The 27,058-nt window shown below is 37.9% G+C and overlaps 1 protein-coding gene across 1 annotated transcript in view; it reads left to right on the top strand.

Annotated features, from left to right (window-relative positions):
* GPC6 (glypican 6) overlaps positions 1-27,058 on the top strand; it is a 1,076,681-nt gene that overhangs the window by 268,809 nt on the left and 780,814 nt on the right. The window contains exon 2 of the mRNA XM_007196857.3: positions 3,456-3,614. Coding sequence (XP_007196919.1) covers positions 3,456-3,614 — 159 coding nt within the window. The remainder of the gene's footprint in view (positions 1-3,455; positions 3,615-27,058) is intronic.

The raw sequence follows: 27,058 nt of genomic DNA, 5'->3' as shown, positions 1-27,058 counted from the left end.
ACACTGCTTTGAATTAATAAGGCAGCCTCTTACATATATTTCCATGACTATATATACACACACACAAGAAATAAATTTGGTTTAAATTTGTCCCACTAAGAAGTATCTTTCTCTTTTTATTTATCACTTGACATAAAATACGGATTTTCTTGGAGTGATTAGAGATTATAAGACCTCCAATCCAATCTAATTTCATGAATGTAATTCCACAGGGTTTCTTCCACAAATATCCTAAATACAACTATTTCCCTCAGGTCATAAAATGTTTATTTTCTTTTGGTCAGCTTTTCACCAGAAGTCCCATGCATTTTGTTGTAAACTCAGTTGTAATGATTCAGAAGTAGAATGCAGTCCTGATGTACTAAATCTTGAGAAATGGACATTTCATTTGTGCATAATATAGTAGGAAATGGAGTAGGGGGAAATAGGAAACAGAGTAGGGGGATTTAAGAAAATGGTTTATAACAGGTCAGAGAAAGGAACATTCTGTAAAGTTGTTAATATTAAATATCCATTTAATCTGGAAAAAGAGTGTTGTTCTTATCAGTTAGCCTTGGTATTTTATAAAAAGAAAATTAGTGATTTGTGGACCATTTGCTTTTGATAAAGCCATACTTATTCCTTCCCAGTGTTTTCAACTCTAGAACTACTTTTCTCAATGGGATGTATCAGAATCACATGTGGGAAAATTTCAAAATTCACATTGTTCTATCCCATCTCTTTTTGGTATGGTCAATACCTTCAAATAGAAACTCATCAGGAACACACCTGTAGTTGAACAAGTTGAGTTACCACTCGATGCAGCAACTGAGGATACACCATGGAGAGCCACAGGGTTTCTCAGTAAGAGGGACTTCAACAGAATCTTCTGTAGGATTTGGATTTGGGTGGGTGATGTTGGGAAGGGTTCCAAGAAGCAGGGCTTCACCCTAGATCGGAGGCTGTCAGAAAGCAGAGGTAATTCTATAAGAAGGTATCTCAATAAATGTGACCAGCAAGGAGGGAGACTAGGGTGAAGATCAATCTGTAAAAGGTAAAGAAGTCCAGAGGCTCATTTTGCCTGAGAGAGAAGGTGTTCAGTACTTTTGGGATGGCACAATCACCTTGTTTCTGTCTGTGCTGAGACAAATTTTTTTTAATTATTTATTTATTTATTTATTTATTTTTGGTTGCATTGGGTCTTCCCAGCTGCGCGCAGGCTTTCTCCAGTTGTGGCGAGCGGGGGCTACTCCTTGCGGTGTGCGGGCTTCCCACTGCGGTGGCCTCTCTTGCTGTGAAGCACAGGCTCTAGGTGCACGGGCTTCAGTAGTTGTGGCACGTGGGCTCAGCAGCTGCGGCTCGCGGGCTCTGGAGCACAGGCTCAGCAGTTGTGGCGCACGGGTTTAGTTGCTTCGCGGCATGTGGGATCCTCCTGGACCAGGGCTCGAACCCGTGTCCCCTGCATTGGCAGGCGGGTTCCTAATCACTGCGCCACCAGGGAAGTCCCTGAGACAAAATTTTGACGTGGCCTTGCTTTGTCTCATTTCATCCTGGTCTCAGGGTAATCTTGTCTAAGGTGGGTGTTCTGTGAGATTGTTTAGGTGTAATAGTTACAGTGACCTGACTGTGGGTACCGGGCAGGCTGGCTTCTGAATGTTGAGGGCAGCTTGTTTTTTCTTTCTGAATATCTACCCCCTGCCCTCCTTTCTGTCACCACTATGGTGGCTATTACTTTCTAATGACATATTTCCAAGTTTTTATTACAAAATATTTTAAATGTATAGAAGAGTAATGATAGTAATATAATAAACACTGTGTAAATATCAAGCAACTTATGAAATAAAAGATTATAGATAAAAGTATTTGAGCATTTCTCTCAAATCCTAATTCCTCCTGGGAGGAAACTGTTATCTTGAATTTGATGTTTATCATTCTCAAGTACCATGCATTTTCCTTTCCTTTTAAAAAAAAAATATACCTAAGATATTTTATGGTCTCCTTCCCTTTCAGGAATTATATAAGATCTAACTTTAATACAGACCCGTGATTCTTTTTTATTCTGGGGTTGTTTTAAGTAGGCACTAAAACATCCAACTGCATGAGACAGACACCCTATACTTCAAACAGGGTCATGGGGACATAGTTTTATATAAGTACTGTTAAACATTATAAATGAATTGTAATCATCGCATCAAGTACTCGTTCATTTGGTTTTTCCATGCCCTACAGTGATTTTAATCACAGGGACAATTTGTTGGTTTTATTTAGCAAGATGTTGGGTGGATTTTCCTTCTTCCTTCTGCTGGCTCTGTTAAACATTTTTGACACTGACGGAGCTGAATCAATTGGAAATTCACATTTTATGCAATAGCAGACCATTTTAATTTCATGAAGCAAGGGCTTGGCTTCCACTTGCAAATACCACCGAAGAAAGCAATATTGTCAAAAGAAGTGGCCCAGTATATCGAGAGATAAATCTATTGAATTAAACCCAAGACTTTCATTACCTTTTGCTTTACATTTCCATACAACATAAGCATTAATTAAACCCATCAGTACCTTCCTCCTTGCAGGAGAACATTTTCTCTCTGACAAGAAATGTTAACCGAGGGAACATGTGGCACAGGAGGCCAGCCATTAAAATCACACTTGCTTTCACCAGGAGGAAAGCTGATGCATTCTGACGGACAGACGGGCAGAAACAGAACACAGCGAATGATTGCCATCTTTTCTTGGCCCTGCTGTCTAACAGACTATGGTGATGGGGCTGAATGTCTCTTGCCTCACTTGAGGTTTCCAAAGATAAGCACATTTATAACTGTATTGCATCTCTTGTCACCCGGCGTTACTTGGTGCATTTCAAATGAAAGCAGGAGAATCGTCGTGGTCTTCTGGGGTCTTTAATGTACCTTCACTTACATGACAGGGGCTGGAACTAAATGTCAGGTGTCTTAGTCCCTTTGGGCTGCTACAACAGAAATACCATAAACCGGGTAGCTTATAAACAGCAAACATTTACTTCTCTCAGTTCTGGAGGCTGGGAAGTTTAAGATCATGTCACTGGTAGATTCAGTGTCTGGTGAGGGTCTGCTCCCTGTTTCACAGACTCCATCTTTTGGCTGTGTCCCTAAGTGGCAGAAGGGACAAACTAGCTCTCTGGGGTCTCTTCTAGAAGGGCACCAATCCCATTCATGATCTAATCACCACCCAAAGGCCCCATCTCCTAATACAATCACCTTGGGGGTTAGGATTCGACATATGAATTTCGGGGGGTCATAGACATTCAAACCATGGGGTGGGTTCAACTTCAGTCTGGAGTATTTGGAAGGTTAGATACCCTGAGGCCCAGATAAAAGTTCAGGGGGAGGGCTGGGGGGCTGGTGGAACAAGGACCCCAGGATTTGAGGGAAATGTCAGAGAAGCAAACTCCCTGAACCCCTTATCATTCCATGCTGACGTTTACGTACTCCTTGCAGGGGAACACTTAAGAATCTGTCCTCAGGAGTACACGTGCTGCACCACGGAAATGGAAGACAAGCTAAGCCAGCAAAGCAAACTGGAGTTTGAAAACCTGGTGGAGGAGACGAGTCACTTTGTGCGCACCACTTTCGTGTCCAGGCACAAGAAATTTGACGGTAGGTGACAGTTTTTATTTCTCGTTGTTCTGGGTGCGCTTTTCGATGCGAGATTCTTGATATTATATGAAAAACATTTTTTTTAGGTGGAAGCTTTTCTCTCCTTCTTAAACATTTATAACTATGTCTATTTTTAGAAAAGGCATGAGCGCTCTTGACAATTTTTATGTCTTGGAAAAAACCTGAGTTAACAAAGAGCTGTTTGGCATTTGTGGTTCGCCTGTGAGATTTATTCTGAATGATTTGGCTTACGTTTTCATTATTAGAGTGATTCTAAGTCAGGTTTTGTCACACCATAGCTTGTCTTCAGTTTCCGTCTAGGGATTTGCTTTGAAGTCATTAAATGTCATTTAAAATTATTTGAAATAGAACATCACTTTTAAGAGGATAGGCTTGTTTTAAAGTGCCCAGTGACAGACTCCTTTATTTTAGAGTTTTCCATTCCTATAGTATAACTACATTTTATATTGTAGTTGCAATGCATCCAGCAGAAGGTTTAGACCCTTCATTTATTTCTTGATAATAAGCAGTCGACTTCATTTCTGTATTCTGTTTGTTAAATAAACATTTTGTATTAGAAAGCACAAAGAGCGAAAGTAATTATTACTAGGTTTTCAGCATTGAATTTTCCCGTCAGAGACTCAGAAAGATATTCAAAAGCAATCTGACTTTTATCAACTGAATGAATAATAAAAACGATAAAGATAATATTCTTATGTGGTGAAAGTTGTCAGTGCTCTGTGAAATGAATGCACCTTACTATGGCTCATTGTAAACCAGACTTGCAAATTGTAGGGACCCTTCCTTGTGCGCCTTTGGTCTTAGGAAGTTGCCCAAGGGCAACACAACCTCCATTCATTTCCTCCAGCCTTTCCAATCAATGCACAACAAAGCCAGTTCAGAAAAACCTTGCCAAAGTTCGTCTTTTTTTTCTACTCTCTGTAGTAGGCAAAATGTTCTGTTTCATTGCTGCTTTAAACTGGCCACACCAATTTCTTTAAATCAGTCCTTCAGGTTCTAAAAGGCAGGTCCACCTGGTGGTGTTTCAGTACTCAAGATAATGTGAATTTTCCGTGTAAGTAAAGGGACTTATATTTTTGCAAGTATGTTTCAGCATCTTCACATTCTTCCTCTGCCTCTCGCTCTGTGTTCAACTGTATATGTGGATGTATATGACAATAACTTTATTTAGAAGTGATGCTGCAAATGTTGTTCCCTTGAATGCAACTAGGAGTACTTGGGAGTTGGCCTTGATTGACAGATTACAAATCCAGTGACATTCAGGAGCCCCTGAAGGGGCTCTGTGTTTGAGGAACTGTAATGTATCGGTTCAAACTGAGGCAAATTGAAAGGTCTTACCCTTTGTTACAAAAAGCAGGTGAGGGTGATCTGCTGCTTCTGACTTCTACCTACGTCTTTAGAAAACAACTCTTAGGGCTTTTATAAAGCTGTGCTCCAAAATTAAGTAGGAATAATTCCAGAGCAGTATTCACAGTACATAATATATATTCCTTTAAATAAAAATATTAGACTTAAGGTAGATTTATGGGGAGTTGATTGTGTATTTTTTAATGAGTAAAGCTATTCAACAAGACTGAGCCAGGTACTTCCTGTATTCTCTTATCAATGACTTTCAATATTTTTGAATTTATAATTGGTAACCCCAGATCTCATTACTCTTACCAAAGAAACCACTCTCTCTTTGTGTGTGTGTGTGTCTCTCTCTCTCTCTCTGTCTTTCTCTCTCTGTACAGCTACGTTTTAAATTATTCTAATGTACTTAGGGGTATTATGTCAATTGGTTTGACAGGACATTGATTTTGCTAAGATTCAATCTGACGTAGAGGGTGATGAATTCTTTAACAACAGTGCATTTCATTGTAGTTGCATTAGGCTGGGATGGGAGAGAAGTTAAGATTTTTTTCAAGGAAGCTTTCAGCTAGACTTTTTAAAAAAAATCTAAATGTCATCCTGGTGAGCTCAGCTTCTGAAGAGCTATTTTTAAAAAATTATAAAAATATATAAATTAAAAAGTAACCATTATAATTTCTGATCTTTCATTAGGCAATTTTATGAAGGTCAGCCATGCAATTGTATGATTTATCTTCTTATCCCACAAAGGTGATCCTGCAAAGTCACCTTTCAGGAACGCTGGTGCATTCATGTGGGCAGTTTTCCATTTGTTCCCTTACCTTTCTTTAACCACTTCCTCGTGGCATTTATTGATGACTATCAGTTGGCATGCAGAGGAGCCCTGTCTGGGATCAGCTGTGGAATGTTACCCTCTGAGTTTTATTTTCCCAGATGAGAACAATGGTGCTTTGAGAGACTTTAGGTTTATTTTTAGTAGCTTCCTATTCTGTGGGTCATTTTGCATTATTGCTGGGTTCTCTTGATCCAATGTGTTCATTTTGCATTTCTGCCTCTGGTCCCACTTTCTTAGAGATCTTGAGTTCTCATCTGGATTTTACAGGTCTTTGTTGGCTATGTGTTCTTTACTATATGAAAGACGACTGTATCATATGAGAAGGTGACCACTTTCCTTCCTATTTTCAATAAGTACAGCAACTATTTAAACTGCACCTAATATATGTGATTCAGTCCATACTCTATTCAGAGAGGCTAGGTTCAATCACTGTTAATCATTAGTCTACAGTCCTGGCATTCCTTATTATACTAGAAATGTTTTGATTCCATTTAGCTTGTCATTTTGTGGCAGAGGTGACTTTTAAAATTTGAAATTCAAAAACACGTAACAGAGCATAACATTATATTTATTGTCATATTCTTTCCCATTTTCTATTAATATCTTTGGTAATATTTAGAAGATACTATATAAATTTATAAATATTCATTGCATGGTCAGAAGCTAAACCTGAATGAATATGAATGTTTGCCAGCTTTCTTAAATGGCCCAGCTTTGCTCCATACCTCCATTAGCTTAAATGTGCGGCTGAGAGGCAATAAATAGAAAAAAAGGGTAGCTGAGAGGCAGTGAATTGAAAAACTATATAATATCAATTGCAGAAATTTCCACTCTTTGGCAGAGAACTTCCTTATAACTGAGTAGCTATTTTTCTTTTTCAACATAGAGTTGAAATATGATGAATATATAGAAAATAAAAGCTTATGTTCTTGGCACTGGTACTTTTCCAAGTGTCTTACAAGGTTTTTATTTGTTTGTTTGTTCTCTCTTTTCTGGCCAAATCTCCACCTCTGGCTGCCGTTACACATCCCTGCAAGCCCCTCACCTGTTGGCCAGGGCCTGGCCACCGCAAATGTTCCCTCAGAAGACATAGGGATGCTCTCAATTTGCTCTGTAGCCAAGCCCAGGTTTTCTAACACACCCAGTGGTTAAAATTGTGGATGAAGACCCAGCCAGGTACACCTGGAAGAATGATCACAGCTCTATTGCCTTACTTCTTGCCTTTCTCACCTCTGCCAAGTACCCCAGACAGCCAGAAGTACATAAACAAATAGACGAATCATATAAAAATACAGAAAAAGTGGCGTCTTTGTGTATCCACTCATTTTCCTAGCATTTTTGTGTTTAGTAATTTTCCGACCTGTCCTATGGGTATTTGTATCTAAATCCTAATGGCTGTCATGCTTCTAAGGGGCTAATTTGTTAGGATCCTAGGAAAATGGAGAACAATCCAATACTCTGATAATATTAATGGTAATAATAGGCAACATCTGGCCATGTTCCTTGCCCATTCCAGATGTTAACCTATTTACCAGAAGTGAATTGCAGGGCAAAGCCACACAGACACTCAGTGGCACAGTCAGCATCTCGTCCCAGGCTGAGCACTCCTGAATCCTTGCTCTTAGCCGTAACTACCCCATAATCTCTCTCGTGCTTTCCAGCCCCCAAATGTGCTGAGATTTCACCATCAGCCATATCTTTTCCTCTATCTCCCGCTGCCGGTTCTGTCCCAGTAATTGTGGGGAGGAGGTGGAAATGTCTTACAGAGAACAGTGGAAAGAGTTTTTTTTTTTTTTTTAATCCTTAAAAAAAGAAAATTACCCATCTAAATATAGTCCAGCCCTCAAGGAACCTGGAGCCTGGAGAGAGTAAATGACTTGCCAAGTTTCCACCAAGAAAGATGAAACCAAGACTGTAACTTGATGCTCTTGACTTACATCAGATTTATAAATAGTAATGTGATAGCAAGTCGATACTTGGTTGAAATTCTAACTCAGCTTTTATTTGTTTTGAGTGGATGCTGGCTAAAAATTATTGATACTCTTTTAACAAGGAAATAATGATATTGGTGGGTAAAGAATCTAACCATATTTTTGGAAAAGAGTCTAGCCATGTTTTTGGAATCTAGCCATATTTTTTTAGGTAAAGAATCTAGCCGTATTTTTATTCGATTGAAAATTGTCCCTAAATTAAAGGGACGTGCGTGTTTTGTGCAAAAAAAAGTTATTAAATCAATGAAGGCATATTATTTATTTTTTTCACCTCACGAAGCCCTGGTAGCTTCTCTCTCGATGCAGGCACCAGTACCCTGTTCTCCAGAATCCTGTATGGAATATAGATTATTCAGAGACAGGAAAATTTAGTTGAAGGGATATTTTATTTTGGCAGTTTTTTTCTTTGGATTTATTTGAGCTGGTATTTATTCACATCTGAAGCTCGATATGAGGCTTTTTGTTTAGTATGTTCTTGGTCTTATTATTTTACTTTCCTTCCTGGTTTTTATTTATGTATTTTAATGATATACATTTGTCCGGAGATTTTGGCAGCAAGTATATATATATTTTTTTAATTAATTAATTTATTTATTTTTTATTTTTGGCTGCATTGGGTCTCCGTTGCTGCGCGCGGCCCTCTCTAGTTGCGGTGAGCAGGGGCCACTCCCCGTTGGGGTGCACGGGCCTCTCATTGTGGCGGCCTCTCCTGCTGCGGAGCCCGGGCTCTAGGCGCGCAGGCTTCAGCAGTTGTGGCTCGTGGGCTCTAGAGCGCAGGCCCAGCAGCTGTGGCGCACGGGCCCAGTCGCTCCGCGGCATGTGGGATCCTCCGGGACCAGGGCTCGAGCCCGTGTCCTCTGCATTGGCAGGCGGACTCCCAACCACTGTGCCACCAGGGAAGTCCCCGCAAGTATATTTTTAAAAGCAAATTAAAAAAAAAGTTGAACAGTAATTTCAATCCTCCCAAAGAACTTATTCCACGGTAACACCCTCAGAATTCTCATTTTTACTGAATGTGGGAATAATTTATACACGGCGGCATAATATTTTTGTGCTGCAGATCTGCTTGTGTTTCTTTTTAAATATCACTTCTCATCTATATATTGTAGAGATGGCAATAATGTAATAATATCTTTAAAATATGGTCTAATTTTCTCACAGAATACACTTATTTGAGAAGCAAAAATTCCTAAGTTGTTTTCCTTGTGGTAGTAGAATCTTCTGTATTTCCTGTCACATGGGTGATGTGTGTGTGTGTGTGTGTGTGAGTGAGATTTCAATTTGGAAACATTTATTCAGAACCTACTGTATAGAAGGCACTTAACTAAGTGTATTGTAGATACAAAGATGACTAATAGTGACTAAAATATGGTCAGTCTGTCACAGAGTATACCTTGTTGGGGAGACATAAGTATAAAACTAACACTAAGGAAGCAGAATCGACTATGGCATAAAGTAGAAGTCCAATGGAAACAGAAAGGAAGGAGTCAAGTATTTTATTGAGAGGCACCAGAGAAGACTTTTGGAAGATGGGACACACAGGACCCTTAAAGAGTGACTTAAGGTTGTGATGGTTAAAGAGGTGACAGGCACCAGAGATTTTGTTTGCATGTCCACAGAGTCCTTGGGAGGTGCAAACATAGTTACCATTGATTTTCCCCCAACAGTGTTACTTTATTGACATTTAGCCTACATTTATGATGTAGATAACCTGTAGAAACTGTTTTGGTCCTGTATCCGTCTGCTATTGTTTCGTAACAACTAACCACAACATTTCAGGGCATAAACAAGAAGGGTTTCTTCTTCCTTGAATGCGTCTTTGGGTTGGCTGGAGTTTGGCTGTTCTGGCCTGTGCTCAGCTAGGCCTGCCTCTAAACCGCGGATTTGGTCTGGTCTGTTCTAGACGTCTTTGGGAAGCAGCTCTCTGCCTATGTTCTGCTCATGGTGGAGTTTGGACCTAGCTTAGAATTGGCAGGCAGTCTTCTCAGGTTCCATTGACCAAGGCAAATCTCATGGTCATTCCCCAAATTGACAGGCAGGGTGTATACAGCTTCCATGGAGGTGTGGAGATGGGGGAAGGAGTGAATATTCTACATCCTAATCTACCACAGTCCTCGACTGACTGCCTCTTGCTATTCCTTAAACAACATTTTACCTTCCACGTTGACTTGTGGTATATTTTTTTTTGGCAGGGGGGCAGGGGTGGGGAAAGGCAGATTTTCTAGGAATTTAAGAGTAATAAGTATTTTCTAAATAAAGCACAATTTGGCAAACACACCCGTTATAGACTACTTCCCATATCCTAGCACATTAACAAGCACACTCAGAAAGCACACACCACTTCCATGATATTATTCAAGAATAAATAGATGTGATATTTCCATTTCTTTTGCTACTAGCCCCCTTGTTTATTGTACAGAATAACAACTGTAATTCGTAAGGGTTATCATGTTAATCAGCATAGGAAGTAATTAGCCAAATGCCTCCTTGAAGTTTGCTGGGCCACCACCTCAATGACATGTATTTCATCTGGAAGACACTCCTCTGGAAGTCAGGATGTGCTGAATTGGGTTTTAGAAATTAGAGAAATGGTCTCACTGGCATTGGAAAGTAATCTGCCAATTCTCCCAAAGGGCAGACCTTCCAAAAACAAGAATCAGCTAAACAGGGATTGAGCATTGCCAGAACTAGTAAACAGATTTATAAATCACAAATGCCTTCCATGTGCTCGATGTGGGAGTAGATGATCCAAGGCAGGGGATTCTTTAAATGCAGTGCATGAAGAACCCAGATCTTTGTACAAGTGAAATTTGTCTCTCTCTCTCTCTCTCCCTTTCTCTCTTTCTCTCTCTCTCTCTCTCTCACGTTCTTTCTTCTCTTTGGACAGATCTTTCAAAACTAAGGGAACACCGCTGATCAGCAGCTTTGTGTCCTCTGTGATGGACTACCAATCATTTTGTAATTGTTATACCCATACCACACACCTTCGAGTAACTGAAAACGTTAAGCTCTCAGTGTAGTTGTAATATTATCATCTTATTATCACCAATTCCCTTGTATGGTGGGTTGGCTGAGCAGCTGTTTCACAGACAAGCCGATTTCTTTCAAGTATTGCTCTATCAGAGGCTGAAACCAGCCTACCAGAAGGGTTCTTGGTCCTGAATGTTAATGAGCAGACAAGTGTCTGTTCCCTGACAGTGGTTCACTAATCCTTTGAGTAAGTATGGCTAAATTACAGGAGAAATTTTATTTCAGTTGAATTGATCTGCCACTGGATAGAGAAAACGGGTTTTCTTATTTTAATGAAAATCAAGAAAAATATTTAATGGCATGTAAATTAGAGCTCAGTGGAAACATTTTTGTCTTCAGACCTGAGAACACAGTAGCTCATTGTGGACTGGTTCAGCTGCATGGTGTGTATAAAGATGATGGAGACCTCATTATCTCCTGTGAGATGTGATGTGCAGTGGGAAGCAGTATAAGCCCTCACTCTCTAACTGGAGTTTTGTATCATTTCTCAAGTGATATGGAATTGGAATAAAAACGGGCTTTCTTCCTTCACCGAGACGATGTAGCATCTCCCTTTTCCAAACAAATAACTGGGTAAAGGAATAAGAAAAGTGTTTGTATGCTTTTCTAAGATTCAAAAGAAAATTATGCAGATTAATCTTTATCTGAAATGACATACCTTGTCCTGATGGAGTCCCTGAAGTGGGCAGATAGAAAGAACAAGATGGGCATAAATGTGATAATGGTTGAAGCTGGTTGATGAGTCCATGGGGCTTTATTATAATGTTCTCACTTTTGGGTGATTTCTAAATGTATGTAATTAAATTTTTTTTAAAAAAGAGAGAACTGACTTGAGCACATACAGGATGAAGATTTCCAGACTGTGAATTCATTCTAGATACAGAACAATGTCAACAGGTATTGCCACTCTGTCTTGCGAATTCAACAGTAGTAAATCACGCAGGACACACCATTTTCAAATTGCAAAGATGAACACAACTTATAGAGATTTTTAACTCAGGTCAAGGCCACTTAGCTTCTGCTTCCACCCAACATTTTATTATTGTGTTGCTAGAAATGGCATCTCTAGTTTATCCACAGGAACAGGCCTATTAAAATTGAGGCTTAATCCTTAGATCTTCCTGTTAAGTGTGATTCAAAATGTCAAACTCTTGGTTAGAAGATGTATGGACGGCAAGACAAGCAGATTATTCAAACACAAACTTTGGCAAGATTCAGAAGAAAATGTAAAGTATATATTATAAATGCATTATAAATAACATTTCTATATCACTAGGTAGTCCTCCAATGATTCTCGGTTGAAGGACAACCAGCATGAGCTCTGGGAGTTTGGCATTTTAGCAAACCCAAAGGAAGAGACAGCTTGTCTAAACAATTAATTCCTTATGATTCCATGCATTTCATTAGACAGGAGGAGAATCCTGATCCCAAATTTGGAGGTAGAGCTGGTAACCAGCTACTAAGCCTGCATGATTCACGACACTCAGAGCAATTGTAAAACAAATTTAAAAATTACTTATTACACTTTTAGAATTTTCCATTGATTATTCTTTCAAAAGGGTTTTTTTCTATTCATTAAATGGACAAATATTATTCTTCAGATGCTTATATATAGTAGTACATGATCTTCACACTGTTTCCTCCCTACCTAGTGGTTTAATTGAGTCCAAACAACTTGAAAATGAAAAGCAAACTTTGAAGGAAGATAGCAGGAAATCGGGCCTCCAGGGCTTTTCCATGCTGGAAGAAACTGTGCTTCTTCACCTATTTTTTATTTCTGAAAATTTCTTTGCATATTTTGTCCTTTTGAAAGACAGTGCGTGGTCATTACAGGTTTTGGTCCTCTTGCCCTCCTGTCTCCTTCTCCTCAGCACTTGTATAGTTGACACCTTATCATTTTCGCTTATTTAGGAGTGTTCTTTTAATAGTATTCTTTTTTAAAAAGTATGATCTATTGCGTAGTCCCTCTTGAAGTCTAAGCTCATTAAGTATAGAGACTAAGTTTCCTATTTCTATTTTATCTTCCTATACTTGACTTAATATGGAACATATTTAATAACGCTGCAGTGTTGGCTGACTATGGCACCGACCTGCACAGACCCAAGGGCACAGACCAGTCAGATGAATTACTTAAGTTCCTATAATAAATACGATAGAAGAAAATAGGAAGCCTTGAATTCTAGTTATCTACTAACTCTTAGGGTCCATAAACCTGGAAGTCATATTTGATTTGAGCAGCATTTATTCCAGTGGATTTAATGGAACTAATTTTAAATTCCCAGAATGAAGGTAGTCTTTATTTGGAGTGGAAGTAGAGGCCCTTACCTCAAAAAGCGGGATGAGTGTGCACACACACACACACACACACACACACAGGTATATACACATGAGTAAGGAGGGGTTAAGGTACACATTAGTCACTCGAAGGACCAGTTAACCCACAGATTTGTGTGTTCAAACACTGGAGATTTTGATTCTGTGGTCCCTCAGGGACTCAGAAATCTTCATTTTGCTTAAGCATCTCACATCTCTGGGTCGGCACACTTTGAGTATCACTGGCTAAGTGGAGTTGAGAGATCGGTGATCAGGATGTAGATCTGAGGCAGAGAAGGATGACAGCGGCTTTTAAATCTCTGCTTTATCATGTCAAAGTCAGTTTAAGTCTGCCAATAAAACGTCCCCACTATGTAAGGTAGGATTCAAGCATCTTTTGACCAAATAGTGGATTTTACACGTTAAGCAAGTTTCTCGTTTTTCCCTCTGATTTTGACAGTGAATTACACTCCAGATCCACAACTCATTTAATCTTTTGCTGATCAAAATTATACTTCAGTTGAATTTTTTTATATCTGTGAACTAAAAAATTATTTTCCTTTTCCTCTTTTATTTTCTAGTTTATAGGATCGAACAGATATTTATTTTTCGCCATCTAGAAAATACATTTCAATTTTTTTCTTTTTTTTTTTTTGGCTTGGATGATGTTTTCTGAAGCCAAGTATGTAACTTATTTTTAATAGCATTTTTTGATTCTAAAGTATTATATGTTTATTATAGAAAACTTGGATTATTTAACTTTAAAGCATTAAAGAAAAAGTTACTTTAAATTTATGCTCACTTGGGGAAAAATAAAACCAGTGATCTCTGAGGAAAAATGAGGTAAAAATGTAATAATACTAATATTTGGTTTCTCATGAAAGCTTATTCAAATAACTTCAAAAAAGAACTCTTAATTAAGAGTTGGAACTCTTAATTCTTTTGTTTAATAGTTTATAAATATAAAATGAAAAGCAGAACCCAGTCTCTTTAGGAGGGAGGGGATTTCCTATTTTCTGGGGATAATATTTCCCTATACTTCATAACATTTGGTCAATAAAACTTTGGACCACTTTTACTATAATTGAGTTGGTAGTCTTTATTGAGAGCATAATCAGAATTATGACAACATAGTTCTGAAGATTTGAGTGGTGTAATAAATCATGATTTATATTAAAGACTAGGTCAAGGAAGTACTTAGGATGAATCCTCCTCACAAAGTAATGATTTAAGGAAAATAGAGATTTAAGGAAAATAATATGACAAATTTTAATGTCCTCTTGGAATAGTAGTCTAAGGTCTACTGACTTTGTTTAGCTGATCATTAAGTCAGCCAGGCTTGCTGTCACTCACTCCACAGTGCCCTGATACGTTTTACTACAGGAAGTGGTTTCTATCACCATTGTCAGGCCTGGAGAGTTCCAAGTCCCACAAATAGAGGATTTGCGCATGCGCACAACCTCCTGTCAGTTTCAAGGTTTAGCTCTTTTTCTGGTGCATAGAACTCTGGATTGTGTCCTGAGATCAAAGAAGTTTGGGAACCAACTTTAATTAATATTAGTGTTATACATTTTTAAATTGCTAAATACATTCCCCAGAAGTATGTATGCTTTTGTTTTCCAGTGTTTGAGATTACTTTTCCCTTTGATGCTTCTAAATCAGGAGTCTGTTTTTTTCCATGTAGATTCTAGGTGCTTAATGCCAGCCCTCCATTTTTTTCTTCATTCACTCATTCATTCCCCATAGATGAGGAAGGGTCTACTTTGTTCATGACATCATGGCAAATATTACTTTTTAAAAAAGCCACGTAAACAGCACAGGTCCTGGAGTCAGCAGACTAGATTTCAAATATAAGATTTGCAATTTATTAAAGTAACCTAGGAAGTTTCTTGAAATCTTTGGGTTCCATGTTTTCTCTTTTCAAAATGACTGTAATAATCGTAGTTTTGAAAATATACATGAGGAGCCTAGGGAGAGTCTGGCAAAAAGTGAGTATTTAATACATGATGACTCTCCCCTGCTCTTCACTCTGGTCAGCATCATTGTGCTTACGTTGTTATCCTCAAGGAACTGATAGTCCCACGGAGCCGCCTAAACAAGAGCCCAAGTAGCAGTAACTCAGATTGCTGCCATGAGTGAAAATGCAGAGAAAGTGGTAGAAGAGAATGAAATCACTCCATGATGGGGAGACCATACACAACTCTGTGAAAAGACAGAATGAAAACTGTCTTGGAAATTAGGAAGGATTTGGACCTCAGTTCGGAAGGATGTGTAAATGTGAGGGAAGGCATGGAGGTGGGGAATCTAAGAATACAGGCTTAATTCTGTTTGTGGAACAAAGGATGCTTGAGTGAAAGAGGAGTTGGACCCATTATTCAGGTCCTTGAGAATGTTTAAAAAGTGGAGAAATCAGTCTATTCTCTGAAAATCAGCAGGTGTTCCTTTTTATTTTCATTTAAATAATTGAGTTGACTGTTGATTTTGTAGTTTTGTTGACAAAAGTTAAAATCCCTGTTGAACAACAACTAACAAAGTTTACACTGTGGAGTTTGTTCTGTTTAATTAATGGCTGACAGCAGACATGTGGATTAGAGAACAAAATGAATTCAGTTGATTCCTTAGATCCTTCAGTGTGAGCATCTGTATAGTAATATTTGTAAATAAACAGTGAACTTCCAGGCATCTGTGATTGAGTTTGACTCACGTGTGGTGCATGTATGAGAATTCTTTACATTAGGACTGCGAAAATGTTGGTTCTACCTCAAAGCACAAAGTTTCAACACTGATTTGTGGGGAATGGTAGGTTTAAGCATAGACTTTTCTTCTGCTATCCTACTTTCAGGTTCCTCACTACAGTGAATGTGTGTTACTGTTAGAATCACAGAAAATGTTAAATGGTTCATCTGATTATGAAATGAACATTACCTTTCATAAAACCCTTCTGCATACAACATATCTCAGCCGTTGAAATGAGTTGTCCTGTGGAAATTTTCTCATGAGTGTGTCAGGTCCCAGTTTCAAAAGCGAATTTGTATTTAAAATTGTTAAATTTCACATTGTTATATTTCATAAAATGTTAAATTTCTGTTTCAAATATCTAGCATAAAAGTTCCTGCAACAACATTACATGCAAATATATAGGACAAGAATCCTGCTACAAATATTCCAATCAGCAACAGTAGTGGATGTATAACTAATGATAATTGCCCACTTCATGTAATGAGGTGAATTTTCTCAGTAACAATTTAGTATACAACCGATTTACTATCTAGATCGTTGGGGATGGTGAATACAAATATCTCTGCGCACTCAAATCCTTCCTATCACAGAAAATCCCAGCGCCTCTGGAGCTCTGTTAAGAAGTCTGCATTATGTAAAGATATGCATATTTATTTCTTGTACATTTATATAGCGTTTATTAAATTGCTGTTGGTTTTCAGAGTTGCTTTTTAACAACCTTAAATCCTCATTTAAAATGTGTAATTCTTAAATGCAGCTAAAATCTCCACCGGTTCAAGTTATTAGAAATGGACTGATCCACAATAGCATGGTGTGCTGTTGGCTTGCTGCCAGTGGTGAATGAATGATGCATCACTGGATGACTAATTGTAACTCTTATCCCCAGGTTCACTCACTGTGGTTAATATTGAACCAGGTCTATTTGTGCAGAGTTCTTTAGAGGCCAAGACATTAAGATTCCTTAGCGTAAATATCAACCGGGCATCACCTGCACACCTAAATAGATTTCTTGCCAGTGAATAATGATGTTCCTTCACTACACAGTCTACACAGAAAATGCCAGAACTTGATTTAGGGAGTGCAGCCATCTTCTGACTAAGGTTCTTCATTAAGGGCCCTTTGTTGGATGAATCCAGTTCTGCTCTGTTCCATTCCTCATTTGAATGCAGTATGTTCTAAGGGTCATCAGTTTTAGGCAAAGTTGAAGAATAGATTTTTTTTAAAAAAATCAACAATATGTTTTTCCTTCCTCATAAGAACTTTGCTCAATAGCATAGTACTATGATTTTGTGGGAGCTGAATAAAAGCTACCTTGATAACAAAGCAGAAAGTTCAGCTATTTTTCTTGCTAATGTAATACTTTAAATGTGGCTTTATTCTCTGCTTTCATTGTCCATTATAAAACATCTTCTTAGTATTTGGACAACAATCAAGAGACATCGTTGTTGTCAAATATCTCAACAATATCTCCAACATAAGTAATATATTGAAAGAAATAAAGCGTCAGTAACCTTTAGAAAGGCTAATTACTTGAACAATGGTGACTAATAACAGTTTTTCTTCACAAAATAATTTTTGACATCTAAACAAACACCAGCACATGGAATAAGCCATAATGCTAGATATTTAGCATTTCAAATTGAAGAAGACCTTTCTTTTTAGTAGGTGATAAGATACTAAATTTAAAGACTATAATTACTTTCTCCCATTGGAATACTAGGGTCTGAGGAATAGAGGATATTTTTTTTAAGTATTAAAAATAAAGAAAAATGTGCTTATGAAAAATACTTTTAAATGAGATCGATCTGCATTTATATCAATAATTGCATATTATACCATATTGAGTAACCCATTGTTGTGTTTTTTTCAACTGCAGTTCTTATGTCCCAAAATTGTTTTCTTTTCCATTTTCCCCAGGAAACAAAAATAAACAGGATCCTGAGTTACACTTTGTATTTTACATTAGCTAATAGAGCTGGTATTGGGAAACAGTGCCAAATGTACAAGAGCTGAAAGGTTTTCTTTTTGAGTATTTGTTTGCAAAACAAGCCCAGGATAATGGAGGATCATTTGTGGAAAGCTGAGCCATGCTGGGTGCTCATTAGATAACTTAGAAAGACTCTCTGGTTTGCGTCCCCCCAGCCCCAGTTGTAGACAGTTGCATGTGTTTCAATTAAAATCTCCATTTACTTCCAGCTGGCAATGTCAGCATCCATTCCACCAATAGAGAGTAAAGGTCACAGCCCCTCACCTGAACAGACATTTAAAAAAAATATGCCATTTGCCTTCTTTGTGTAGGTACCTTTGAGCCACCCAGAGCAAGCTTGGAGAGAAGATTCTGAAGGGTCACATTGCATGGGGACTCTCCCCTTATTTACTGATGTTTCTTTGGTAGCTGCTGGCCCAGATACTGTAACTGCTGTTGCTTTGTGCATTGGGATCCAGCAGCAGCTGTTGTTCTTTGCTGGAGCGTGTTTCTGAAATTCCAAATTTAATAGTCTGAGACCTTAGTCATTGAAAGCTACGCTGAAAGTTAATTTGCTGAATCCAAGTTTATCTTCCTACCTAAACCACAGTTTGTGATAGAGCCTTTCCCCTGCGGTGCGCGATAAACTGAGGAAAGGACTTACTTACTGTCCCTAGCAGACTGAAGGGAAAGAGAAAGCAGTGGTTACAGAGCAGGGCGTAGGCTGCGTCTCCTTGTGACTTGACTGTATTCTGACTGTCAGACATTCGAACCCAGGCCCTGCTTTGCTGCTTCTACCTCCATGGCTGTGGGCAGCCTGATGGAACTTCAGTTTCTCCATCTCAGACCATTAGGATAATAAATGCTACCTCGTAGAGTGTTACAGTGAGACAGTAAACATAAAGCACCTATGCTAATGCCTGGCCCATAGTTAGCTTTTACTCTTTGCCGCACGAGCCATATAACGTTTATGAGGTTTTTCTGGTAAGTGAAAAGGTTTTGCATTCCCTTGCTTCTCTTTTGAGCCACAATTAATTTTCTTGCCCAATAAATATGAACATTCTCATGCATTCAGAAAATTATAGCTGATATTTATTTATACTTTGCGCCAGGCACAAAGTGTTTTACATCCCATGTAACCATCGCAACAATCCAATGAGGTAGGTGGTATTACTATTATTATTCCTATTTTCTAGCTGAAGAAGTTCTTGCCTAAAGACATAAGTAATTTGCCTGAGTTCACATAGCTTGTAAGAGACAGAGCTGGGATTGAATCCAGCCCCAACCCTTTAGTAAGTTGTAGTTTCTCCCACAAGGAAAGCAAATCAAATTACCTTGAAATGAAGTATTTGAACTCTGTTTCTAAAGTGAAAGTTTATGTGTTAATAATGGGAAGTTAAGGAGACTCTACCATCACGTTGTAGCTTTTTCTACTCCCTGGACTCTAGCTAGTTGGTAGATGGATTCATTTCATTAAAATTATATTTTATTGTATTTTCAGTGGTAATCGTTATTTCATGACTAAGTCTATGCTTTGGTATTCTTACTTGGGCATGTTTCGGTATGATTCAGTTAACTGTACAAAGGCATGGTAGCCTTAAACTTGACATGTCTATGCCAAGATGGATCTAGTTATAGGTGCCACAAGTTAAACATGGCAGGAGGGTAGGGAGAAACAGTATTTAGAAAGTATAGTCACCACCAACAGTCTGGCTAAACAGTCTACCTCTCTGCAAAGTTACCAGGATTCTCTACAGACAGGAGAGTGCAGGCACGGGGGATTCAGGCACAAGTGATATGTCAAGCCACACAGAGACACAGCTGACCCTTGGGAAAAGCCAGTCCTGGGCACAGAGGATCCCAGTTTAAGAGTGAAACAGAACTTACATCTAAAGCTAGGCATATGAGATGCACTATGAAGACAGAATCTCAGACACAATAAATAAGACACATTTCCCAACCAGAACTGGTACCCCAAATTCCAACCCAGATAGTAGCAAGTATGGCATTTGGGTCTAGAAATTCTTGTGTCCTTCATTGCTAATGTCAAGGATCCTGTATCTGCAGATGGGAGACTAGGAACCAAGGAGAGATAGATCCTACCAGCAGAAAAGGTGCATTTTGTTTATTCTTAGGAAATCATCCCAATAGTGTGGAGTTGCAAGTTGCCAGAGTTATACTGAATTGTACAAAACATTAAAAACAAGATTTTAATGCAAAATTTTGCATATATTTCATACTTTAGCTCATGAAGAAAATGGTATAGTTTGTGATAATGTCACTAGTTTAAACTAAGGATAAAATACAGTAGTTCTCCCTCATCCAAGGAGGACACGTTCCAAGACCCCCAGTGTCTGCTTGAAACTGCGGATAGTACCAAATCCTGTGTATACTGGTTCTTTTTTTTTTCTGTACATGCGTCCCTATGATAAAGTTTATAATTTAGGCACAGTAAGAGAATATCCGAATTGCCAGCATCACTGCTCTTGCGCGTCGGAGCCATTATTAAGTAAAATAAGGTTACTTGAATACAAGCACTGCAATATTACGACAGCTAGGTGGCTACTACGTAATTAATGCGTGTGGTTACCATGGACGAAGGGATGATTCACACCCCAGGCTGGACAGTGAAAGATTTCATCATACTACTCAGAATGACGTGCAAATTAAAACTTATGAATTGTTTATTTCTGGAATTTTCCATTTAATATTTTCGGACCTCAGGTAACTGTAACCAAGAAAAGCGAAACCACGGATAAGTGGGGACTACTGTAAAGTTTCTAAAGAGTCTATAAAACCTAAAAATAGGTACCCTTGATTTTGCTAATATTTTTTCTCTTATTCTTAGTTAACAGTCTTGTAAATTTCCAATGAACTCAAATTTTGCTTTAAATGCAAACAGGTACTGTATACAGAGATATATATATACACAGATATAGTAGATTTTGTTGTACATAATGGTAACTGGTAACGGTGTTTTATTTCGGGAATGAAATCAGCCTCTGGGAATAGGATTGAGAAAAAGACATTTCAATGTATATCCTTTTGTACCTTTTGAATGTTTGATTATATATATATAGGGATTACCTATTCAAAAATATATTTTTAAATACAATAAATGCAACTATGCTAAAGAAAATCATTAATCTTCAAATTTAGTCCTTAACAAGATGTTGGAATCAGGTTGTGAAAGTCTTTTGTTTTCCTACTCTCCACTCTCATTTCAAAAGTAACCACGTTCATGTCAAAGTCAATGATGAAAACACTTTTACATTCAGTGAAACGTGTTTTTTTCCTCCTCTGAAGAATACTTTTTACCTTCTAAGAAGTGAATGACTTTGACATTTGGATGTTGTACTCTTTCTTTTTAAAGTATGTTATGTCATATGAATTAATTCCAGGAAAAGGCCAATTCATTGTTTAAAGATTTTGCATAACCAAATAAGGTGTTAACTAGGAGCTATGTCTTGGGAATTGCTCATTACCCCACACCCCTTATTAATATCCTAAGTCTATTACTTAACCCTATACTGTTGCTTTTAATATTTTAAATTTTCCTACCTTTTCCTGTGCTATTTCTAATGCAAACTTGAAGATTTTCCTAACCTGAGATTTAAGAAAGTCAAGCAAGACAAACTTTACATCAGAATGTAGCATTTTTATAAGTTGATTTTCCTTCTTCAACTTTGTCAACCTATTGGTTTCATTGTCATTCTCTTGCACATCTCTTTCCTTATAGTCAATTTTTTTCTCCCAAATGCCCCCAATCTCATGGACCACGTGCATGACTTCAACACCATTATCTTCCCTTGATCTGTGTCTCCATTTCTGTGTTCCTCTTTCCTTCTTTCTGTTGTCAGTGGGAAAGAGCAACACCGAGTGTAACATTCTGCAATGTAAGACTTCAATTGTATATCTGCTCCACTCTGGCAGGTGCTGGTCACTCTGCAATTTTGGAAATGAGAAGCATGTAGGGAAAACCCTGAAAGGAATTACAGTGTGTACTGGTTAATTGCTTATATGGCAGCATTTTAACAAGAAGCTTCCTCAGGGATAAAGGAATATATATCCTTTGAATTAACAAATTTAAACTTCTCATTCAACTCTTTGCCTTTTCCAATAATTGACAGTATCTTGAGCTTGACTTTGTTAGGAAGTGTGTGTTTTCTTGATTTTTAAGGACATCACTACTCGAGTGGGCTTTGAAAAGTATATTGATGTTTTCTTTTATCTGGGGACTCTGAGAATCTTTATAAGTATAGGCTCATTAAAAACACATCTAGGCAGTGTGGTTGCTTCAATGATTTAGGAGAGAAGAGGGAAAAACAGTGAGGGGGAATCACCTTCAAAAGATAGATGCCCTCATGGCTGACCTAGGACCAGAGGTGACAGTAAGCAGACCTCCTACCAGACATAAGGCAGTGCCATCTGCCTTTAAGAGATCAGAAAGATGGAGAGCCAGAATTTTTACCTCTCCTCGCAATAAATGAACTGCGTTGTAAGCCACTGGTCCTGATCGCTGCAAGGGCAGTTACTGCCTGAATATTATTCAGTAGCTTATGCGAGATATGTTGGTGGGTCTTATTTTCTCAAAGTTAAGTCCTCAAACCGTATGTTAATTAAACATGTTGTATATTGTCAATATGCCTTATAGAAACTTAGCAATGAGGTTCTTCTCTATTAAAAGTGATAATGCTCAACTGGTGCATTTCTGGGAAGCATTTAAGTCATCACATTTGTGGAACCCCCTCCTTCATACCAGAGATGCATAGTTAAGATGACTCTAACTGAATGAATAAGCTAGTTGTCACGGTGAAGATAGTCTTGTTAACAGATAACTACAATAACAACACCATCTGCACTATAGTAGACACATAAGCAGTATTCTGGAAGCAAGGAAGATGGAGTGACCACCTTTATTGGTTTAGTCAAAAGAGTTCTTAGCAGAGCTGATGGACTGTATTGAATTTTAGCAGAGGGACAGGAATTTACTAGATGAAGATGGAGGGAATGGTTATTCTAAGCAGAGGAAAGGGGAGAAAATACGCAATGTTTTAAAATATATTTGACCCCCATGACTTTTTGTGAGAAATATAATAATCTAATTAGACTATTGTTCTATTGGAGAATAAAGTTGAAAATATTGGACTATATAAACCCTGAGATTTCTTCCATCTCTAAACATTTCATGATTCTACAAGATTCTATTGTATCATAAACACTGGAGTTCAATTTTTCACCTAAAAATGGCTGATCTGATTCATTTTCACCAAGAACACATGTGGGAACACTTCAGCCTCCATCACTTGGTTACTTTGAAGGGACACTATAGGGTCTGATAATTGCAATTACGTTTTCCTTTAATGCTATTTTGATATGTATTGTATACTCAGACTGGAAAATTCTTGAGGTGTTGCTGCATCGAAAGGCATGACTTTCTTACACTTCTTTTAGATTAGAGATTTATGTTCCAGCACATTTCTTTTGAGGTGAACTTGAAATACCAGTGAAGTGCTACCCTATTCATTGTCAGAAGAAAACTGTCATCTTAGGTTGGTCAACAGTTATTTTATTTAGAAGCACAGGAATTAGGCTATTTAGATGTCATTAAAGGCATTCTATAAAACTTGGTAGTTCAGCTTTCTTGGAGGCTCACCATGGTCAGATATTCTAAGACCCACTGCTCCTTTAACAGCCAAGAAAAGATGGCCCAACAACAGACAGAGCTCATAGGGTTCCCCCACAGGGAGCTAAGAATACTGATGAAGAAAGCAGTAAACAATACAAATGCCTCCATAGTGCTATTTATATCTGGTATGTTTTAGTTCGTCAATAGTAGAACAGACATTAGAAACTTTCTATGAGCAAAAGGGACTTAAATAAGAAGACAGGACCATTTGAAGACATCTTTCAGAATTGAATCTTCTAAACTCAAAGGATTCAGAGCTTCTCTCCAAAGAGGTAGTGGTTACCTGCACTGATAATCTAATAGGCTGTGCACAATTTTCATTCCACTTATAGAAGTACTCATTGTGACTTTTTGTAACCATTTGATTAACAATACTCTTATTAACTAGGAAAAGATAATATCTTTCTTTATAAGTATTGAGATTGGTCATGAGCTTGACTCAGCAATCACTTGATAGTGATTATTGTGGAGTAGTGAACAAATCTCTCTCTCTGGAGATGTTGAATTCAAGAGCGGTGGATGGTGGGGTAGAAGGGAAGGGAAGGGCAGAATCCATGAGACTATGTTCCACACAAGTGCCATGAGGTATAAAGTAGAGAGGGATTTGAAAGAAGACAATTACTAGGGGCTGGAACCATAGAAGCTAAAGCAGTGAGTAAAATAGAGGAGCTCAAAAGTTGAGAGGTATCTGTTACTGAGATGAGAATCTCTGTGTGAAATCATGAACATCCTTACAACAAATCTCTACAATTTAATGTAACCTGAGGGTGTCTCCATCTTGCATTCTGAAGAGGATCACCCATTCATGTTCAATAATACACTATTTTTCTTAAAAATATTGATTTTGTTATTTCTAAAAACAAACATTTCTACTCCTTCATTAACTGATTACTATCACCTTTGGACTGAAATTGGCTTGCACGTATGTTTCAATGTCTTTTCTTTTTTAATTTGAATTCCAGGAATTTTTTGAGAAAGAACAATTAAGGTACTGTTTATCCCAGACTAGTTTCTAGAGGTAACTGCTGGATTTAAAACTTGGCAGGATAGAGAAAAGACCTCATGCCAGCTCTGCCTCTAATCCTGATGTGCATTTATAGAGCATACTTGAGCATCTGAGGAGAGCCTCAGGCAGGACTTTTTCCTAGGATCCCAAAGTTAGTTTTGTTTTAAATATTTTTGATCCCTTCATTTACACACAGTGGATTTGGAATCTACCATAATTGTAGATGTGAACATTGTATCATGACCCTCTATTGCTAAAGATAAATAAGATTATAATTAAGTGTGAGATCATTAATGAAATAGAACATTAGTCAACATTAACAAAGAGGGTGAAGACAATATAGAAGAAAGAGCATCAGTTTTGATTTGTAGATCACTTAGCTCTAGCGCTTATTTGGCTTATGGCTCCAAGAAGTCATTTAACATCTCTGAGCCTCAATTTCCACATTTGTTATATTGGATTAATGATAATACAGATAAATCAATTCATGTTTATGATATTAAATAAAGGTTCTTTATCCTTTCCCATTCTTTAACTAAGTATTGAAAAGTCATGAGATTGAATTTAAAGGAAAAAGACAGAAATCCTCTCATTCACTATAATCTCTGCTACTCAAAACATGGAGAGCAAGAGTTGGCAATGACCAAGAGCTACTGAACACCACATTACCCATGGTTGTAAGTCGTTATACTAGGATTAAGGAACGTGCTTCCCTGGGATCACTGAGTAATTTCCATAACTTAGTGGAATTATAAATTAAAGGCAAGCATTCAGTGTTCCTAACTCTGGTATAAAATTTAACTCACCGATAACAAGAAGACGAAAGTGAGGAGAATCTGTTTTCTTAGTTATGTATTACAATCTTTGCACATTTTTTGAGCATGACAAGAAAATATGGGATGGTGAAGATTCAAATATATTATAAGAAATATCTCTTATTCAGACTTTGTATGAAAATGAAGATATCTTAATTCCCAATGTTTGAATTAGCTTTAAAATATGAAACATCTGTATATTCATTGGACATAATAAGGGCTTCAAGTGATATTAATTGAATTAATTATTGCATATTGTTGATGTCTTGGCTGTCTCTAAAAGGTTTATTTCCTTAAACATATCACATTATTTAATGTCACTGAATATGTTGATGGTGCTGTTCAAATGTCAAATAACTGCCAGAGTTCTAGGAGAAAGCTAGCTTTCCATGCATATTTAAGTTTCTAGTGCACTGCAAATCATTAAAAAGGAAAATCTTGCCATTAAACCATATCATCTTGGACTCTCTTACATTGAAAAGAAGGACTGTCAAGTACAATATGAGACATAAATATCTATTTTAGAGTGTATGCTATATTAATTGACCTAATTAGGGTTGAATGTATACAAGTGAAATCTGCCGTTCTTGATTGTGGAGGGTTGAATATTAATTACACTATCATTACGTAATTACCATCAGTAACCACTAGTGAGTACCTGCTATGCATTAGGTAAATTTGCTTTTTGTCAATACATGGAGAGACCCTCATGTTACAGCAGAGATTTTTCTGTATTATGCAGAGTTACTATGTTGACTTACAAAATGCAGTTGTAATGGCTGTACCATTTAGTAATATATAAATAGTCATTTATGTGGAGATGTATGACAGGGGTGGGAGCAGAGGGAGAATATTCTAGGCACTAAGCACTGTTTAGGAAAGTAACTTTTCTCTGTGTCGATTTGTGGAGTAGATGAAGTAGAAACAGAAGTAAATGCATGGATATTACAGGGAGTAAGGTTTATACACATAACAAAGAAGATTTTCCCATTTAGCACGGCCCCTTGGAATTGTGAATTTGCCAGTGCTAGACACGATTACAGAGAAAATCAATTTTTTTTTTCCTTTCAGGTATGTTGTAAAGCAGTAGTTTTCAAATTATTTGCAATAGGAAACAATCCTTTCAAATGGAACATTACACAAAAGCCCAATACATAAAGCAGAGAGAAACAAGAGGCCATAAGTATAAATGTATTTTATAATTAAAATGAATGATAATTACTTATTCATAACTCAGTTGTTGGCTTGATGAGAGTCCTGGTGTTGGTCTCCGGTATGTTAAAATAGGGGGCTTGGGCTTCCCTGGTGGCGCAGTGGTTGAGAATCTGCCTGCTAATGCAGGGGACACGGGTTCGAGCCCTGGTCTGGGAAGATCCCACATGCCACGGAGCAGCTGGGCCCGTGAGCCACAATTGCTGAGCCTGCGCGTCTGGAGCCTGTGCCCCGCGACGGGAGGGGCCGCGATAGAGAAAGGCCCGCGCACCGCGATGAAGAGCGGTCCCCGCACCGCGATGAGGAGTGGCCCCCGCTTGCCGCAACTGGAGAAAGCCCTCGCACGAACCGAAGACCCAACACAGCCAAAAATAAATAAATAAATAAATAAATAAGAAAAATAAAATAGGGGGCTTGATATCTTTCTCTGTGTTTAGCATTTGTTTCATTGCAGACTTTTATTTAAAATTGTGAAAT

The sequence above is a fragment of the Balaenoptera acutorostrata genome, chromosome 18, assembly GCF_949987535.1.
Source record: "Balaenoptera acutorostrata chromosome 18, mBalAcu1.1, whole genome shotgun sequence".
In the NCBI taxonomy this organism is placed as follows: domain Eukaryota; kingdom Metazoa; phylum Chordata; class Mammalia; order Artiodactyla; family Balaenopteridae; genus Balaenoptera; species Balaenoptera acutorostrata.
This window is presented reverse-complemented; position numbering and strand designations above follow the sequence as displayed.